This window comes from Calidris pugnax, unplaced genomic scaffold (assembly GCF_001431845.1).
Source record: "Calidris pugnax isolate Ruff unplaced genomic scaffold, ASM143184v1 scaffold24, whole genome shotgun sequence".
In the NCBI taxonomy this organism is placed as follows: domain Eukaryota; kingdom Metazoa; phylum Chordata; class Aves; order Charadriiformes; family Scolopacidae; genus Calidris; species Calidris pugnax.
The window spans coordinates 27,342,838-27,363,518 of NW_015090922.1; the positions used below are offsets into that span (position 1 = coordinate 27,342,838).

At 44.2% G+C, this 20,681-nt stretch overlaps 1 protein-coding gene across 1 annotated transcript in view; it reads right to left on the reverse strand.

Moving 5' to 3' along the window:
* Window positions 1-19,436, reverse strand: part of PGBD5 (piggyBac transposable element derived 5) — a 45,356-nt gene extending 25,920 nt beyond the window's left edge. Inside the window, exons 1-2 of the mRNA XM_014951150.1 lie at window positions 19,014-19,436; window positions 8,065-8,199 (exon numbers count right to left, since the gene is read on the reverse strand). Coding sequence (XP_014806636.1) covers window positions 8,065-8,199; window positions 19,014-19,427 — 549 coding nt within the window. The 5' untranslated portion in view covers window positions 19,428-19,436. The remainder of the gene's footprint in view (window positions 1-8,064; window positions 8,200-19,013) is intronic.
* Window positions 19,437-20,681: the final 1,245 nt, after the last annotated feature.

Genomic DNA, 20,681 nt, shown 5'->3' on the forward strand with positions numbered 1-20,681 from the left:
ATCCATTTGATCTACAGCACCAAATGGCATAACTTCTAGAGATGTAACATCATTTGGTCTTAGGAGCCAACTACATGCTGAAGGTCTTTATTCTATAATGCTGAGACGAAGAAGGAGCTTACTCTAGTCATCCCTCAATTCTTCTTTTATCAGAACAGCTATACATTCAGCTCTACCATCTTTCTATCATTTAGTGCAGCCCTACTGCACCAGATACTTTTAATCCAACATGTTTTAATCCCCTGCACACAATATCAGCTCGCTCTCTGTTAAACTCACACTGTTTAACTCATCCCTCAAACCCTTCTCTCTTCTGCCTTCAGTTTCCATGCAGCACTCTAATAGCCTCTTCCCCTTAAATGCCTGACTAAGAAAAGACCTTCACAGTCTCTGGCTTGTCTTTCCTTCCACCTACAACTGCTCCTGCCTCCTTCCATCACAAACACAAAAGTAAATATCAATCAATATACCTGAATGCCAGAGCGACAGGGTATGGTTGAAGGCTGTGCTGAGCTCTTCCAAATCAAGAAAAATAGCACAAACTGTTCTGGGAAGACCATTTGCCTACACAGAGGCAATCAGAAATGACATCGCATTTCTGAGCAGGAGAGATGAGAGACAGGTCAATCACCTGTCATTCAGAAACTCAAACCAAGTATGTTAGGCTACTGAGGCAGACTGCTAGAGAGAGTGCTTCCAGAGGAAAGAAGATCTCAGAGTAGACATCTGTGGTACAAGCCAACAGGAATTTCTCTGCTCACTGCTTCTAATTTATGGAAAATTCATGTGGAAAGTTCATAAGGTCTTGCTAGAAACAGAGTAAAAAATCGAGCACTTAGGAACAAAAGCTGCACGTTTAAGAAGTGCCCTAGAAACTAAAATATTGGTGATTCTGCTAATATTCAAAGCTCAGATGGCAAATTGAAAGCACTTGTGAATAGCTCACCCCAAATACTCCACATTCATACATAATTGAAACACCCCAGGGTACAATTCTCAAATGAAATAGATGACATTTGGAAGAAAAAAGAAAGGGCGGGGGTAGTAATAAACAGAAGGAAGATTTTGAAGGCTACATTGTGAAAAATATCTCACAAAGGGCAGACCCTAAACAACCACAAAACAGAAGCCAAGTTTTCAGATGACACAATTATAAAAGCAAGAGAACAAAGAACAGAACTGACATACTTTTTGGATCCTGAATAGTTATTGAAAAAATAATTTCATTTTTCTATAGACTTCACAGGCAAATAAAGAACTTCTTCCTAGCACCACTTTCTAGATCCTGCCTTATTCTGTCTTCACCTCTCATCCTAAGCCCCATCTTTAACTGTTGCTGTTACCATTGATGTTGGGTGACCCTCCCCTCCATTTCCACCCCAACCCTTCTGCATCCCATGCTCCCCCCTTCTTTAATGCCCTCTTCTCAGCCAGCTCTTAGGCCTAGCTCTTCCTCAGCAACTGTTGGACCACTGATGGTGCTCTTACCGAGACTGGATCTTTTCATTGGTTCATTGTTTTGAGCTTCTCTTCATTCTCTGCCTACACTTCTAAAGGCTATTTTGCAAATAGCATGCAAGGGCCATGCAGCTTTCCCAATCTGTTCCCAGCTAGCTTTGGGGTTCCCTACAAAGCTCTTTCCTTGGCCCCCCTCTCTTCTCCCTCTGCCTCCTTCTTTGGGTGATTTCAGTCTGAATTAACACACAGATCCAGCTAACATATTTGTGCTGAGGACTGGCATATCCCTGTCTCGTCTGCACATGTTCTTCAAAGTTTCTAGCAAGATCTTCGTGAGGCTGGCAGAAAGATCCTGGTAGACTTGACAATGCAAGCCCAATATGGCTTAAAGTAAAGCTCTTTGTTTTCCTTCCCATGATATCCCTCTTGTATGTGATTTCTTCATCACATCACAACATCTTACCTATACCTCTTCCTATACCTTTTCAGTATACTGACTCCTGCCTGTGTTTGCCCTGTGAAGCCAGGCATCCAACCACTGATGCCAAACAAGGCTATATCTTCTTCCTTCGATGCTGCCCTTCTCCTGCCTGGTTGGAAATCACCACCAGCCTCTGCAAAGCTCTTTGTTTTGGCTCTTCAATACCTTTTTTAGGAAGAGCGTGCTAGAGCTTTGGCTCTAGTTTTACTAAGAAAATTACTATTGAGCCACAAGAACATGTAGGGGATAATACGTAGTAGCTCAAGGACAAAAATACTTACATAAAAAGCTATAAAATCTTAAGGAAAAAAACCAGAAGATGGCAATTCAGTAACATCAAAGGACCCATCTCATTTCCAGGAAGCAACCAAACTGATGACCGCCTGGCCTCTGCGGGCTCCCCGGGAGTGGGGAGCATACTGGTGGCCAGCAGGGTGCTGGTCCCAGCTCCCCACTGTGTGAATTAGCCAGCAAACACTGCTGCACACATCCCACTTCCAGAGTCTCTGGGCAGCTGAAAGGTGCCCCAACTAAAGTGACTCACCATGGGAGGCTTGTTTTGCCTCCATCTTGCATGTAGATGCTAAACTTGCTGCAGCAGGGATTGCCTTTTTGTTCTGCCCACAGCACCCAGCACAAAGGTGTGGGATCTGTGAGGGGCATTCCTACGGCAAACTATTAAGTGGGGAATAGAGGAAGCTCTGGTGCTTTTATCCTCCTTCCCCAGGCAGAGCTGCACTGAGTGACAACAGCTGCAGAGAGGAGGCAACCACACAGGCAGTTTTATCATCAGAAACTCCAGGCACCACGGATGGGAACTGAAAAAATAACCTTAATTCCCACCTGCAAATAGACACTAGGACTGCAAGTAAACTCTAGGAGAGATCTTTGTATTAGGTCTCATTTAGATGTTTGGTTTTCCCATTTACCTAGAAACACGGTAAGATTGTGAACTCTACAGAAGTGAATGGGGCTGGCCCATTACACATCTGCAAAAACTACCTTCCCACTTAATGCCAGTGAGCAAGAGGAAAACAGACTTTTAATTGAGATTTGAGATTCTCAGAAGCAGACAGAACCGCATGCATTAAAAAGCCAGAGCCTGGTGGGAGCCAGAGGAAGAAAGCAGATAGGATTTTCCAGCCACCAGTGACTAACAAATGAAAGCGATCAAATTTCCTGGGATCCCCTCCCAGCCGGAGCCTGACCTTCAGAACCTCCTCAAAGCAGCCGCTGCATCTGTGCGTTCCAGATGCAACTGTTCCAGCAACAGAGAAATTATCAGGGCACTGTTTAAAGAAACCCAAGGGCTCAGACTAATCTCTAAACAGAACTTAAACAGGCTGAAACGCCAATATTTCTGAGCAGCTTTATTAAACAAATGCACAGATGGCTAACTCTCCTGCAACTCTGACCTTGAAAACAAAATTCACTCCAGGCTTATTTACCCCTCCCTTTCGCAGTGACTGAATGCACTTATGTGCTGTGATGTGAAATTAGAAATTCTTTGGGGCATCATCTCAGTTTCCCTAAATTCTGGAAGTTCTTACTCTGTAAAATCAGCAGGGTTATAAAACATTCAAGCTGACCGGACTTACCCTGTTTGAAATCAAGAATGAACTACGACATTGGCTTTAAAAGCGTGATTTTTACAGTGTTTTCTTTTTTTGCTGCAACTGCGAGAGACTGTAAGAAAAGAAGACATGATGCAGCAGAAAAGGCAACAGAAAGCAGCAGATGAGGCACTGCCGTTCGAGTGGGGTGAGCTGAAGTTATCCCCAGCTCTGCCACTAATCTGTGGAGCAACCTCAGACACCTCACTTCACTGAGAGCTGCTCCTCAGGAAGAATAATTTCTTACTCCCTCATGGTGGGGACACCCTGATCCAGGTTGCACTCTTTGAATACCACTATAGTGCGAGTCGCTGATCGTTCAGTAATGTGGGAAGACTCACGCTGCAGAGACACAGTCCTTTTCCTTAATCTGTTGTTCTTCAGGGTAAGCAGGGGAAGGTGGAAGCTCAAATTTAGTCCCACAGTGCAAGGATTTAAAGGACTTCATAAATCTTAGTGACACATTTTCCAGGGATATTAGTGAAAATGAAATGCATTATTGGAAGAACTTTCTGCCAATGAATAAAAGCAAGTGCAGAGCCCATATAGTTGGGGGCGGGGAGGGCCTGTAGGAAGGGAAGACTGTCCAAAATAGCCTCAGAGAACAAATTTCATCCCAAGGAATAGGAAAGGATATACACATCCATAAAGTCATCTCTTCTCCACCATGACATTTTTCTAAGTGAATAATTAGGTTGATGAGCTAATTCCATTACCACCTATCATAGTGATTAATATTGCCTGACTGTCCCTTTGCAGTTCTCTCTACCATCTACACACTGCTTTCAATTTTGTTGATTAATGGCTCTTTGGGCCAGGGACTGTCTTTAGGGTTATGTTTGTGCCATGGGCCTATGATCCAGGACAAGACACCTATGGGAATACCTTGTCCTGCCGGACTACCCATGGGATTCAGTGCATGGCACCAGCTTCCTTTGCTTCCTTCTCCTTCTGCAAAATGACCAGAAAACCTTCTTGTGCAGGAAGAGCTATGCAAGGACTAAGCATCACTTAGTAACAGTTACTCATGACCATGTTCATTCCTTATGAGCCATACAAGAAAAGGAAAGAGAGAGCATGACATGTCCTACCAGGACAAAATATCTAGCCTTGATCAGGTATTTGTGAACTTTCAGCATTTTTTTATGAGCTTTGTTGCTATATCTAAAATGAAAGAGAGCCCTACTAATCATATTTATGCTCATCTTTTACAAGCAAGTGCTCCAGAGTTTTGAGAGAAAAAGAGAGAAATAAGAACTGACACAAATAGAGTTTTGATTTAAACAGGATGACTTAACTCAGCAAACACTCTAAGAAAGAAAGAAGCAATTCTAAGCTCCTGTGGTCATTTAAAGTGCAATCAAGATATTGAAGTATTGGTTTGAAAAGTGTCTTAGCGGTAAGACATATGTAGGGAAATACATTGGAGGGAAATGAGGAAAGCAGGGAGAAGATGGAGCAGAGGACACCTGGGGTCCTGCAAGGTGGGTTTGCTGTTCTCTCTGAATTAGAAAGAAAGAAAGGAGAAGGCCCCAAGCCTTCTGCTGCAGCAGCAGCTGCTGCCACCTTGATGTCCCGCATCAAGGATGGGTAAAAAAAGCAACAGTATCAGGGCAGTTTTGCTGCCTACTTTGCCAAAGTCAGCCTTCCTGGAGCCCTTCTAACCCTCTGAAAGGTTTTGCTCATGTTCCCAGCTGCTGTAGACGTGTATTTACTTTGTTTGAATGATCTGTCCTTCCTGCGTGTTCCTACTTGGCCAGTTGACCGTGAAAAGGTACTCAGTAAAGCAGCTATTCACTGCAACAAGATGCTTTGCTTGAGAAATTCCAAAGCAGAGATATGATCTGAAATTGTGCATCCATCTCCTGGTTTGAGGCCCAAACCACGACAGTCCATCTTAAAACAAAGACTTAACTGTCAGGGTGGATTCAGGTTATCTGTATTACAGAAAGCAGAAAAGTAGTCTAATAGGTATACATTATTTATGTTATGCATATAATGCCTATGCACCTTATATCCACAAACAATATTTGGTTTTTATGCCACTTCTGTTCCATGAATGGCTTATTGGGCTGGATTTTTAACTGAACACCATTTGCTTAAAAAAAGCAAATAATGGGCCATCAAACAGAAGTATTCACTCATACTAAAAAAAATGATTCAGTTTTTTTCATGAGAACAAGCAGACAGAGCTAAAACTCCTAACATTAACAACTGCCCAGTGAGTTACCACAGAGCAGCTCAACACATGGCTTTAAAACACTGATATCTGTTTTACATTAGGAAATCAAACCTATCAACTCTTTTCATTGTAAAAAAAATACAGCACTGGGAAAACTGAGATGACCTCAAATGGAGATTTTTTAACATCAGACTCCTCATTCAAGTTTAGAGGACCTTGCTTTCGGCAAGGAACATCACAGACCTCTGGAGGTTCATTCCATTCCTGAGAGCCAGTCATATGTATCTCATTTTCCTCTTCTGCCTCACCTTTTTATAGGTATATATGATTCAGGCTTTTGAAGCTGAATTAGCCTGATTTATGAAGTGTTTATAGTCATATTTTATCCTGAATAAAATGACCCTGATGTAACCATGTGGAAACAATGAAAGAGGGAATTCATCCAGACAGTATTACAGAATATCTACATATTTCCAATTGTGTGCTGTAAGGTTTTTCTGACAGCAGACAGACATTAGACCAGTCAGTCCTTAACTATCAGGCAACATGTCCTTCCTTCAGAGATGGAGGCAAAGGTGTGCACATGAAGGGGGAAAACATTGGATTTTTTTCTTGTTTAGATCAATTCTCTTCCTATATTAAACACAAAATAAACCAAACAACCACCAAATAAGTGTTTTAAATTCTGCAAGATCCCTCGTAACTGTGACACATAACTGAACGTAACATTTCAAACATACCGCAGTCGAAGATCCCCATCCTCCCTAGACTAGGTTTTTCCATTGTAGCATGAACGTTCGTGTTCCTGTATATTCTTTTTCACCCTTCCCTAAGGTCCCTCTCACCCAATCATTTTAGCATGATGATAATTACAGCCGTCATGGAATGAAAGCAAAAGACAGCTGGTAAGATGATCCTGGACGTCATCCGGATGCAAGTCAAGCATGAGTATCTAATTCATCAAGGGAGCAGCAGAAATAGGGTGGTGCTGAGCATCTATTCTGTTTCATTTGACATTCCATTAATTTATTGTCTCAATGGACAGGATGGGAGGTGCAACATAATTATAGCTGGGCATCTGAAACCTCTGGCATGTCTGAAGACTTATTAGTTGGGTGGCAGTTGGCTGGGGGGGCACAGCAAGAGAGATCAGCAAACTTTGTGCTCGTTGTACCCATTACGCTTCAGTAATAAGCTGTGTGTGGAACTGGTGGAGTTCACCTTGGAGATTAAGGGCACTGCCTCTGTGTAGCAAATGACTTTCCAAAAGCCTTGAGAGAGGAAGCTTCCAAGGATGCTTCACAAGATTAATCTATTTTGTATTGGACAAAACAACTGCTTTAAAACCTGGGTGGAAGATGTACGATCCCAATTTTCTTCTCAGAGTGAATAGCATTATTGAAAACGCAAACCCCTGTTCCCAGCGAGTCCCTTTCCTTGCGGAGCTACTCAAACAGTCATAGTGATTCACGGATCAAATTTTACTGTTAGCAAATGTTCAACCACAGCAAATCCATGGGCCCTGCAGTTTTGACATGCATTCAGCCTGAGCAGGCAGCGTGCATGCACATCCTTCCTGCACCTCTGAACTGCTGCTCGGGAACATGCAGGACACCACATTTTCACAGAAGCTCTTGCAAAAGAGAAATATCAGAAGATATCTGCCCCCTCTACCCCTCTAGGTAACAAAATAAATGGCCAGATTTTTTAAGAGCTCTCAAAATACATCAGCAATTGGGTAAACTGAGAAACTGAAAACTTGTTCCCAGTTCTTTTCAACATGAAACCCAACCCTTTAACACATCTCCTGGTCGTCCTCATATCTCACCTTGAAGTCACATCAGATTTTATTTCTTTGGTAGAGAAGTAGAGGTGTGAAAAGATATGCAATAGGAAACCTCACTAATATGTTTCTCACAGAAAAATAGACATCTTGATACCGTATTGATTTAGTCTATTGGACACCACTGGCTATCACAGATGCAGGGTTATACTTAGAGAGAGAAGCTGACTCATTAAAAATGACAGACGTCACAGTATCTAGACATTTAGACAAACTTAGGATGTACAAACAGAGAGGCTTTTTAAGTCCATTTCATTTTAATTAGCTTAGGGCTTGCAGCCAGATGGACAGTATCAGAGACAGGCACCCTCAGTGAAATCATACAGCAAACAGAGCACCGGGAACTTGTCATCACTGTCCTTTGGACCTAATATCTGTGGGAGTAAGAGGCCTGCTGCATTCAGATTGTATGAAGAGAAGTGACTGGTACCTTTGGTCCTACAATACACTGAAAAGGAATCGAGACACCTGAAGAGGAAAAACCCACCTGGCAGATGAAACCAGTGGATGAGCACTGCCGGACCCAGAGACTGAATTTCCTCTTTTTTCTCTTGCGCAGCTCCCTCTCTGTGCATGTGGCAATGAAAACAGGATCCTCGTCAATCAGGGGCTCATGTAGCACCTGCAATTGGCAAGAAAAGAGAGGTGGGGGGAAGAAACAGAAGAGTACACAATTATTGGGAAAAAAATGGTGCTTTAAATTCTTCCAAGGAAATACAATTATTGTATTGTGCTTGTGCACATCACCTCATACAAAGGAGCGAACCCACTTTCGTTCAACGCTACCATCCAATAAACCCTAAAGCCTGGCCAGGCACATTCCATTGTGGATGGTTCTGCTACACCTGGTTTGCAAACATCGCAAGGCATGGCTCTCACTTCTCACAATCAGCTACAGTTTAACATCCATCCAAAATGTAGCCTCTACCTCTCACAATCAGCTGCAATTCAACATCTCTCCAAAATGAGGTGCAGGGTAGGGGGGTGGGGGTTGTTAGCAGCATCCTTCTCCAAGCTTCATCATGAGCTTCATCTTGTTTGGCAGAATGTCTTCCACCCAAACATCCCCTACAATATGTTGTAAAGTACACTCCTTGGTTACAGCAAAGGGAAACACACAGCAGAGAGGAAGAGAAGTTAAGGGAGAAAAAAATATTTTCTGCTGCCACTTAAGGAGGTGGTAAAGAGACAGAAAACATTTTTCCTGGTGGTGGCAGCTTCAGGGAAGCCTCTCTTGCCTCAGGAGCTGAAGAATTTGACAAAAGGAGACAGAGAGATAAAGGACCGGAGGCAGGAATAGAAAAAGACAAGGCAGACTGGAGCAAGTAATGAAAATCTGTGAAAGTGAAGACATTTCTGCATTCTGCATCCAGATGATGCAATTGGTTCCCTGTTCCTTATAGCTGTTGTGTCACACTTCTCTCCATTAATTCTATAGCAAAGTCAATAGGTTTTGCACTACAGAACCCACCTATAGAAAAGCACTACTACCTCCCTCCAGCACACAGGTAGCTGTGTATGACATACACATCCCTGGCTGCATGAGCTATGAGTTGTCTAGCAAGTCACTTGTCTTGGAAACTGTTGAAAAGTCTCAGCTGATGAATGCTGACCGAATTCAGACGTCTACATCTCAATCAGAGCAAGTCACTGCAGGCTCCCCTCCTAGTACACGCAGGGGAAGCAATCCCGGCAGGCCAAAACTAATACCCTTTTACAGACGGGTAAAAAGGTCAGATGGGTTATGATCTAAAGGAGACCATTCTTTCCCAGTGACCACCACCCCAGGAGGCAGGCTCAGATGTATCCACAAGGCAGAGGTGCTCCCCCTCAGATGGACCCTTTCCATGTGGGCGGGTGTGCTACTTTTGTGCACATCTGCTGGCAACCAGTGGTGGAAATGAGAACAAAGCTGCAGTAAACCTGAGAGCGATGCTCCTAGGAGAGATGTGGTGGGTGAGCAGTTAAGCACCAGTGAGGAGCAGCTGCTGGCCCCCTCAACACAAGACGTTTGTTGAACATCATTCTGTCAGCCCAAAATAGGCACCCTGTGCCCTCCCCACACAGCAGCGGCTGCAGACTTTCATTTATACGCACTCCACTTCTTAACAGCTCATAAAACATTCACAGGACCATCTGAAAGCACTCTTGTGAAATGTTCAAATTATAGACCAAAATGCAGATGCGAGCAAGGAGAGCTGCACACAAAGCTATTTGTTCTTAAAGCTGCAGCTGCCCCGTTTCCCCGCTGGAGCCAAATCCTCTTCCTCTTTCAAGGTCCACACAAAACACTGCCCTTCCTTTCCTAAGGCCACCTGGGGCATTTCACGCTTCCACCTCAGTGAATTCTGACAGTCTTTTGCAAATATTAAATGTGCCCTCATTTGCTTTTGCTTTTCTGCATCTTCCATGCAGAGGGGAGGACCATATTGCTTGGGATGGGGTTGGTTATATTCCTCATACTCCTTATTCCTCAGCTTCTGGAAAAGGCCCTCTTACCTGCCAGATCCCAGAGTGGTGTGGTTCAACTGTTATAATCTTCCCCTCTGTAGGATGGAGAGCAGCAGAAAGAAAAGGTTGTATAAGCATCACTTGAGGACATTTTTTTACTCTCTGTCATTAGTTCAGCTCCCTCCTCTGCACCACAGCATCAGCTCCCATCACAGCAGCTCTACTGCATCCTGCTCACCCTTCGCACTCACTCTTTCTGCATTCTAAGACACAGGAAAGCCTGTCAGCCTTAAATTTAGAAAGCAAATTAAGATACTGAAAACCTTTCCTCATCTTCCTCTTCTCCCTGCCCACACTCAGACCTGCCTTCCCCTAGGACCCAGAGCTTCCCCTCCTTCCCCTATCCCAAATGTTTAAGTCATTCCCATTTCTTCATAAGAAGACTAATGCTGCATCAAAATCCCCACTGAACTGCTAGAAAAAGTGAATGAAAATGGAAACAGATTAGGGCAAGATTTGTGGCTGCTGCAAAGAGGGAATGTGGACCGGCAGGGAAACAGAAATGAAAAGCCAGGAGCTTGCTATTCTTGCTTCCTCCAGACGGGAGGCAAGTGTTGTCACCCCTCCATATGCAACCACTGCTTCAACAGCTGTAGAGGACTGCAAGCAAGTCACTGTATGGGCTGTCCCTGCTGCTGGAAGAGCTGATCCCCATCTCATTTTCAAAGGCGGCAATTTTTGGGGGACTTTGACATGGTTTTCTTGTGACAAAAGTTACCCCTGTTGTCACTGGCCAGTCTTATTAGTTTGTTTACCCTCCTTCATTTGCAGTCTCCTTGCTCCATCCGTAATCTCAAATCCATCTCTTCACCAAATCCCCAAAGTGGTGGTATTTTCTCCTTCCCCATTCTGGCTGTCGCTGCAATACTTGCTTTTCCAGGAGTGAGCTTACTGCCCCCATGGCATATTCTTTCCTGCTTCTCATCTTCCCAGATAAAAATCTACTTGCAGCCTTAATTGACTCCTACATATATTCCTGGCCGCCTCTTCACCATCTTTGACTCACTCCCCAAACCCTCCCATCTTCCTTTCATGTAAGTTATATTGTGGATTTTTAAATATAAATCATCCCCATTTTCTTCTCTCAAATTCCCAGTTTTGTTCAGGTCTAAGAAGCTCCTAATCTAGCTGCTGCGCTCCCCCAGCATTGTGGGTTATTTTTCCTCTTCTTTATAGCCATCCTCTTCCTTGCTTGATCTTCTTGTCAAGCTTTCATTCTTTGTTTTCCCCTCAGTATGTACATGCATTCCAAGTGTTGGAGTTCCACCTTGGGGTCTTGCCCCTCTAGCAATCGCTCCATGTCACATCTTTCATTCACTGAACAAAACAGCTACCCATTGTCAGGAGTGCCTGCCTTCCTTCTCCATTTTAGATCTCCAAAGCTCCACAGTTCCTCTGATCCTGCTCTTGCCACAGCCCAAATAGGCTTTTAGGCAAAGTACAGAGCCACTAATTCTTTTGAAATTGGACTTCCTACACTCCATTTCCCTAGATAATCAACCAACATGTCCTTGAGATAGTTCATCTTCTTTTAGCTCCTTGACCATCCCCAACACAGGCTGTGTCTTCAGCCTGCCTCCTGGAGAAACTGCCTCAGCTTGCCTTGTCTCTGGTTTTTGGTGGGTACAATCCAGTTGCAGAGTCCCCTGGGCAACTGCACCTGTAGGCACAGATTCAGCCATTGCTTCTGCAACAGTAGCTTGTGCTTCTGCTTCTTTGCTCCAAAGCTCCTCCCAATTAAACTAAATTCTCTGCTAGTATCTGACATCTCTGCTTGCGTATCTGTCAGTTCTGATTTTATTACGCTGTGTTTGAGAGCATCTCCCTCCCCTTCAGATAACCCCTTGCTATTTCCTTTTTTGGTCATTGCAGACATCCCTCTTCTCCTGCTGCAGATCTCACTGGCCAGTGAATCTGAATGTCAGTCTTTACCTCCACCTCCTTGCAAAGTCTCCTGAGCCAGGCAGTGCCTGCATTTTTCATGCTTTCTGAGTAACAGCTCAAAAATATTACTCCTTTTAGAGTAACAATCCACCCACCCAGTCAAATTTTCATCCAAGCCCACAGCCATCCTTCAACAGTTTTCCTTTTAGCCTCAACATAAGGCAATTCTGCCCTACAGATTGCTGTTGGAAAACTGTTCTTAGTCCATCACACTGGTCACATTACTTTTCTTTATTTCTCTCTGACAGCTCTTCTGCAATGTATCAGACAGATCCTTTCTCTTCAATTTCAAAGTCTGTCTGGCCTATCCACATTTCACTGATCCTCTTTGCCATCACTCAAAGGTTAACTCCCACTTCCGATGGAGCCATGATTTCATGCTCCTCTGCCCATTTGTTCAGTCTTCAATTGACTCTCTTTAAAGAAAAAAAATACGTTCTTACAGCGCTCCATTACCATTAGGCAATTTAAAAATAGCCATAACAGTTCATCACTTTATGCTGTCAAACTCTCCCTAAAATCTGGCTTCATATGACGACCAACTGGCCAAGAGGTAGAGGATATCAGAAATTTAACTTGCTATTCAATATTGTTATTGCTTCTCGGTCTTTCTCTTGTTCCATGTCTTATACTTGGCCAACATTCTCTGAATACTTACATCTTTGTGTTACACTCACAGAAGCCCTAAGACAGAACAGTCCTTGTTTGGGATCAGCACCCTTGCTCACAAAGAATCATTCTGAAAACAGGAAAACTGAGATAGAGGCGTCACTTGATCAAGATCTCATAATTTGGAAATGCCCAATACCAAAGCAATATTTAATCATGAAGACACAAAAGAGCTACAAGTTGATCAGCCTGGTTTTGCCCCTCTGTTTTCAGAGAAAGCTGTCATCTAATGCTGTGAGCTGGTTTGGAAAAACTATGTTGAAACTGCTTAGCTGTTCCCTAAGACACCACCAAAAGTGGGACACAAACAAGCCCCCTCATAACTGGCCAAACTTTAGCTAGAGGTCAGAGATCTCTCTTTTTACCTGGGAGTTCACACCTGCCCGAGGTAAGGACTTAAACCAGCTGTTCCCAGCTGATGTTTCACTGGGCAGATGCAGAACTCTTTGGTTCCAAGATGTCAAAGAGAAGGTACCCTGGAGGGAGAGGGAAGAGGAGAGTGCTCAGAATTGTGCTCCTGACTTCTCCCACACCAGTCAGAGGCAGGCAGAGACAGCAGTCCTGTCTAGTCACATCCCGCTGACAAGCATATAAATACTCAGCAGGCACAGAAGGATATTTGAGCAGTGATGTTATTTTCCTGAGCTCCTCTGGTTTCTGGAATTCAGTGTATATCCTTGGCAGGTGAGTACCCTTGAATTTGTTGCAGTATACCTCCTCATCTCAGGCAGGGCATCCTCCCTGTCTTCAGGCTTCCACAGTAGCACTGAGCTGTAGACAGCAGCAGAGCTAAACAGCAAAGAGACGACACTGATTCCAGGAACAGACAGAAAACTCCACCTCTTCTTGCTCAGGTAGAGCCAGTAGTTATCTATACAGAAGATGCTGGGGAAGTATGGGATGCAGAGAATATTCCTGTTATTCCTATCCAATCTAGGTCAGAACACCATTTTTTTTTTACTTCAGAAATTGAAGCTAGCACTTCTGATACACAATTATAATATTCTGGGCTTTCAATAACTTCAATGAGCTGGAAAGTAATTATTTCCTTTTGTTTGCCTGGTATATTTAGCAAAATAATTATAATTCACTAGATGATTGTTTTCTTTGTTTTGGTATATTAGCATAGTTCTTTCTGTCTCTGTGTTTCCTTTCATAGAAACTGTGGTATCATTTTTTCATGCACATTTTTGGGCAGGGGGCTACACAAGAGAAAAAACCCCTAAATATTCTCTGACAAAAATTCCACTTGAAGAATCACAGAATGGTAGGTGTTGGAAAGGACCTTCAGAGATCATCTAGTCCAGCCCCTCTGCTTAAGCAGGTTCACCTAGAGCAGGGTGGACAGAAACACATCCAGGCAGGTCTTGAATATCTCCAGAGAAGGAGACTCCATAACCTTTCTGGGCAGCCTGTTCCAGTGCTCTGGCACCCTCAAAGTAAAGAAGCTTTTCCTCACATTGAGATGGAATTTCCTGTGTTTCAGGTTGTGCCTGTTGCCCCTTGCCTGTCACTGGGCACCACTGAAAAAAGTCTGGCCCCATCCACTTGACATCTGCCCTTTAGATATTTATAAGCGTTGATGAGATCCCATCTCAGTCTTCTTTTCTCCAGGATAAACAGACCCGGGTCTCTCAGCCTTTCCTCATAAGAGAGATGCTCCAGTACCCTGATTGTCTTCACCGAACTCTGCTGGACTCTCTCCAGTTATTCCCTGCCTTTCTTGAAATGGGGACCCCAGAAGTGGACACAGAACTCCAGATGTGGCCTTACCAGGGCAGTGTAGAGGGGGACAATAACTTCACTTGACCTGCTGGCCACGTTCTTTTTCACGCGCCCCAGGATACTATTGGCCATCTTTGCCACAAGGACACATTGCTGACTTTTTTCACAAAAAATGTGAAAGCAGACGTTGCACTGCTGGCTGGACGCGGACTGTCTGCTCTGTCCATAGGAATGAGTTAAACATGGCATCTTCCTAAACTATGTTCTGTGAGTCCACACTGCCAGAGGAAGCAAGTCAAGCAAGTCAGTAACAAGTTTACCTACAAGTCTGAACAGCCTTGCTATATTCAACAGCAAAGAGCCCAAGTCATTCCTCTGCTTGATGCCATTTACAAGACATTAGCCTAGAGCTTTAGCATAAATCATGGCCCCAGCACAAGCCACCCAGATCCCATGTCACCCACACCCCATGAACCTCATGTTTAAGATACAGGTGTACAAATCCATTTTGAACTTGGGATTCCAGATATTACTGATTACAGAAATCTGTGCCCCTCTTCCCAAAACGCTTTCAGAGGCAGCACATCCAAAAGCCCATCTGAATTGGTCTTTCCTCTTGCCTTTTCCCTTTCTTTCTGTGCAACTGCGTTATTATTTTTAATTATTTCTATTATTTCTCACTGGGCCTGACATTCTGGGCTTGATGTTTACTAAAGTCTGCTAATCTGCACTCAAGACAATTTCTAGGGAGAGGTTTTTCCTGCTCTTTTGAGCAGATGGGGTCCACGTCTCTTGAGGTAGACAGTGTGCAGCCCTGTCTGATGGCACCCAGGAGGATGTTAGGCACAAGGCTCCTTTCGGGAGGAGGCCTGGAACATCCCTCAGTAGGCTACCAGTGCCACAATAGAGTATTTTTAACAACAACCTTTTTTCTTTCTCACAGAGTTATTTTTGAAGCTGTATTTTCGTGCTTTTTGTTCTGCTCAATACCACTGAAACATGTTGTATAGAAATCACTGACGTAAACACTGACGAAGGAGCAGAGAAGTGGAGGGGGAAGGAAGAGAACTGGGTTGTCATTACTTCTCCCCCCACATTTTTTTTCTTTTTTAAAGTAGCATCTCCTTACCAAGCTCAGCACAGGCACACATTTTGCTTGTAGAGAGTTAGATGTTTTGCATCTGCAAATAGGACGCTATGATTTTGTCAATTCAATTCTCAAACCTTGCTTGGGAGGGGGGGAAGGGAGAAGGGATATACATGCAAATCAAATTTTATCCTTTAATGGATTTGCACTCACAGCGTGTCCCACAGCACACCATTATCTGCTTAAGCAGGTTCACCTAGAGCAGGGTGGACAGAAACACATCCAGGCAGGTCTTGAATATCTCCAGAGAAGGAGACTCCATAACCTTTCTGGGCAGCCTGTTCCAGTGCTCTGGCACCCTCAAAGTAAAGAAGCTTTTCCTCACATTGAGATGGAATTTCCTGTGTTTCAGGTTGTGCCTGTTGCCCCTTGCCTGTCACTGGGCACCACTGAAAAAAGTCTGGCCCCATCCACTTGACATCTGCCCTTTAGATATTTATAAGCGTTGATGAGATCCCATCTCAGTCTTCTTTTCTCCAGGATAAACAGACCCGGGTCTCTCAGCCTTTCCTCATAAGAGAGATGCTCCAGTACCCTGATTGTCTTCACCGAACTCTGCTGGACTCTCTCCAGTTATTCCCTGCCTTTCTTGAAATGGGGACCCCAGAAGTGGACACAGAACTCCAGATGTGGCCTTACCAGGGCAGTGTAGAGGGGGACAATAACTTCACTTGACCTGCTGGCCACGTTCTTTTTCACGCGCCCCAGGATACTATTGGCCATCTTTGCCACAAGGACACATTGCTGACTTTTTTCACAAAAAATGTGAAAGCAGACGTTGCACTGCTGGCTGGACGCGGACTGTCTGCTCTGTCCGTAGGAATGAGTTAAACATGGCATCTTCCTAAACTATGTTCTGTGAGTCCACACTGCCAGAGGAAGCAAGTCAAGCAAGTCAGTAACAAGTTTACCTACAAGTCTGAACAGCCTTGCTATATTCAACAGCAAAGAGCCCAGTCATTCCTCTGCTTGATGCCATTTACAAGACATTAGCCTAGAGCTTTAGCATAAATCATGGCCCCAGCACAAGCCACCCAGATCCCATGTCACCCACACCCCATGAACCTCATGTTTAAGATACAGGTGTACAAATCCATTTTGAACTTGGGATTCCAGATATTACTGATTACAGAAATCTGTGCCCCTCTTCCCAAAACGCTTTCAGAGGCAGCACATCCAAAAGCCCATCTGAATTGGTCTTTCCTCTTGCCTTTTCCCTTTCTTTCTGTGCAACTGCGTTATTATTTTTAATTATTTCTATTATTTCTCACTGGGCCTGACATTCTGGGCTTGATGTTTACTAAAGTCTGCTAATCTGCACTCAAGACAATTTCTAGGGAGAGTTTTTTCCTGCTCTTTTGAGCAGATGGGGTCCACGTCTCTTGAGGTAGACAGTGTGCAGCCCTGTCTGATGGCACCCAGGAGGATGTTAGGCACAAGGCTCCTTTCGGGAGGAGGCCTGGAACATCCCTCAGTAGGCTACCAGTGCCACAATAGAGTATTTTTAACAACAACCTTTTTTCTTTCTCACAGAGTTATTTTTGAAGCTGTATTTTCGTGCTTTTTGTTCTGCTCAATACCACTGAAACATGCTGTATAGAAATCACTGACGTAAACACTGACGAAGGAGCAGAGAAGTGGAGGGGGAAGGAAGAGAACTGGGTTGTCATTACTTCTCCCCCCACATTTTTTTTCTTTTTTAAAGTAGCATCTCCTTACCAAGCTCAGCACAGGCACACATTTTGCTTGTAGAGAGTTAGATGTTTTGCATCTGCAAATAGGACGCTATGATTTTGTCAATTCAATTCTCAAACCTTGCTTGGGAGGGGGGGAAGGGAGAAGGGATATACATGCAAATCAAATTTTATCCTTTAATGGATTTGCACTCACAGCGTGTCCCACAGCACACCATTATAAGCATTTACATTAGACACAGTGATCACATTTCTGAAACCTTTATCTTCCACCCATTGAAGTCAGTGGCCAAAAGGATTAGATTTCATATCTTAATGAGAGCTCGGTCCCAACAATACCGTGTCTCTCACTGCCTGTTTTGTCTTGATGAAAATGCACCTTGCTGGCACAGCTTAGTGAGAGCACTGCTCCCTCCTCCACCCTATCAGCTTTTTAGACAGCTGTGCTGTCCTGTATTTATACAGGTATGATTTTTTTATTGTCTATAAAGTAGAAAAAACCCGTAATCACTCCCAATTTTTTTTAGGCACACTTCAATAGATGTAATGCATCTATGCCTTCATTAATTTTGTGCAGTGGGCAAAAATGTGATCCTTCAGAGTGGAAACAGGAAGAAAAAGAGGGCGACGGACACAACACCCTTTCCAAATGTCTAGGACAAATCTTTATATTCTGAAAACAGAGAGTTGATTGAAAAGTTATTTCAAGCAGTAACATATTTCATCCTTACTCCTTTATCTTTCCAGGCTTCTGAATATGACCAGTAGCAGCAGCTCCAAAAGGAGATCAATTATACTGGAACAAAGTTTAAATAGTGTATGATGAATATGACAAAAACATTTCTTTGTACTTTAAAAAAAAAATAAAATTGTTCAACTGTACAGCTGTAGTCAGATAACCACCAGCTGCAGAATTTTCTATATTTAGCTCCTTACATTGTCTGCTCAGTCTACGGAGCAGTCTCCCTACAGAACAGCATTCTGCTGTACCCCTAGCTGTATCTGCAAGTGAAAATTTATTGGAGTCCTGTTTATTTTTTTTCCTGGTACTCTAGAAATAGTTCCAGTTCTCTGGCGCTTTGGTTACAAATCCACAAATCGATAAGTTTTTCCATAGGAGTATCACCTGCCATTAAAAACCAGGACTGGCACAAGGAAAGGGGGTGCTGCTGAGGGCAACTGACAACCACAGTGAGCAAAGGCACCTACCCCCTGCTTATTGTCCCTTGGCCCAGTCGTGAGGAGGTAGCTGTGCGGCTGGACCATATGCCAAGCTAAGGTCAGGGACAGTCACTCCTAGCAAGCTCAACTCCTGCATCCAACCCTCCACCTGTAGCAGGAGCAGCTATGGGTTCTCACTGCACCAGCTCTGCCTTTTCCACTCTCCCTTACAGGAGCAGCCTGCAACCTCCCATTCTCAGGAGAGCAAAACCTAGTGGTGCCAACCTCACTGAGAAGTCTTCAGGCTTGTTTAGACCACTAAAGCAAGCAGCCTCAGCTCGGAGAGCATCATTCCTATTGAAAGATGTTGGGTACCTGCACTGCAGAGCTATAAGTCAGACTTTGCTGAGCACTGGGATAGGACAGTGCTGCTTTCTCTCATGCTTCGTGGAGGCACTGCAGCATGGCTTCACACTGTAAAGCCCCAGCTCTTTCTTCAGGCATCTGTGCTCTGTGCTTTCAGTCACAGCGCAACAGCCTAGAGCATGTAGGTTAGATGTTCCCTGCCAACAGCTTAACTCTTACCTGGGCTTGTGAAGGTCTAAAAGCGGAGTCAAAGCCATTCTGCAGAGAGTCCAGAAAAGGCTGGATTTTATAGAGGCCATGCGTTGTCTGGCTCGAGCGGAAGGCCACAATGTGGAAGTACTTCAGGATCTTCTCAAACCGTGATTGTGTCATGATGAGTGCAATGCTCTTGTTGCTGTAGAAGCCACTGCTCCAGATGCTGAGAACGGACTCACAGTGGTGGATGCTGGTTGATATCATGTAGCCTAAGAAGGCCTTCATTTCCGTCAAGGTGACATCAATCCAGGCTTCATCACTACCGAACCTCTCCTGGTACTTCTTGGCATACATGTTGGTTTGGACCACCATATTCTTTAGTACGTTGTCAGGGACAAAGAGCTGAAAAAAGTCCATGGCACTGGCAGTCAGGGGCATTTTTCGTGTTGGACCTAGGACAAAAGCAAGAAGGGAAGATAAACTCACTCCAGATCATCTCAAGGAATTTTAAAGCAGGATTAACTTTCCTAAAGCAGGAAAACAAGGCCAAAGTGACAGCAAGTCAGCTAACTCCTTTGAAAGTGTACTCACAGTCTGACAGATCTCATCAGGAAACTTTCCCACTACATTCTCTGCCTTCCTCCTATATGATAGAAATGTAACACACTCTGCATAGTTTATTCCTCTGCCCTGCACACTCAATAGTTTGTAGTGTGCAGGTCTGTGAGGCAGCATGTGTTTCATTTTTCCACTTATACGCTATCTATATCTTTTACCCTCAGCAGCTGTTGAAGCCTTTCTCTGGAGAGTTTTTTCCTTGTCCATATGCATGTCAAAGCAGTGCCTTCCCCAAAACAGCCCAGAAGGAAGGTGTTCGAGCCCTCCAGAGGGAGAGTGCTGCCCCCATCACAGCTGACATGATTCCTGGGCACTAGAACCTGAGCCCACCTTTTATTTTGCCCCTCCAGTTCCTGCCCGGTTCATTGTCGTTATCCCTGTGACTTTCAGATCTGCTTCCACTCCACACACACAGCCATGCAGGTCATGTCTATGCGCTTTTGAGTTGTGTGTCCCTGCCACCCCATCGGAGCCTTACCCTGCACTCTGACATCGCCGTGAGAGCACATCACCAGAACAAGTCAAAGACACCACGTGGCTAGTGTCACTGTCCCACGTCACAGGGAATTATTTTTAGCATTGCAATGCATAGGCCGGTCATCTTCCTCCCATAATGTAATAAAACTTGTGGTCCTGTGCTGTCATTACTCTAGCTTTTCACTGATCTTGCAGCTTCTCTGCCAGTTTCAACTATTCCATAAGAAGAAAGGGGTGGGGGGAGGAAAGGGAGGCTGTAAGGGTTGTCAGCACTGTATCAGTGTAACAAGGTTATCCTGTCGGACCCCAGATTACATTAAGCTGAATTAGGAACGTTGAGCCTGCAATACCAGTGACACAGACACCATTCCTTACATCCCTCTCTCCTCTAATTCATTCCATAAGCTAATCAAGCTCCATTTTAAAAGTAGTGTTTTTCATGCTCCCACCCCGTGGCCGTGCTTTAGTCACCAGGTAAGGGCTATGGAGACAGAGACATTCTCTATTTACCTACAGAAGGAATGAAAATCAATACACCTGAGAGGGGCACCATGGATAAACCCAACGGACAGGGCAGTGCTCGAGAGCAGTTCTACA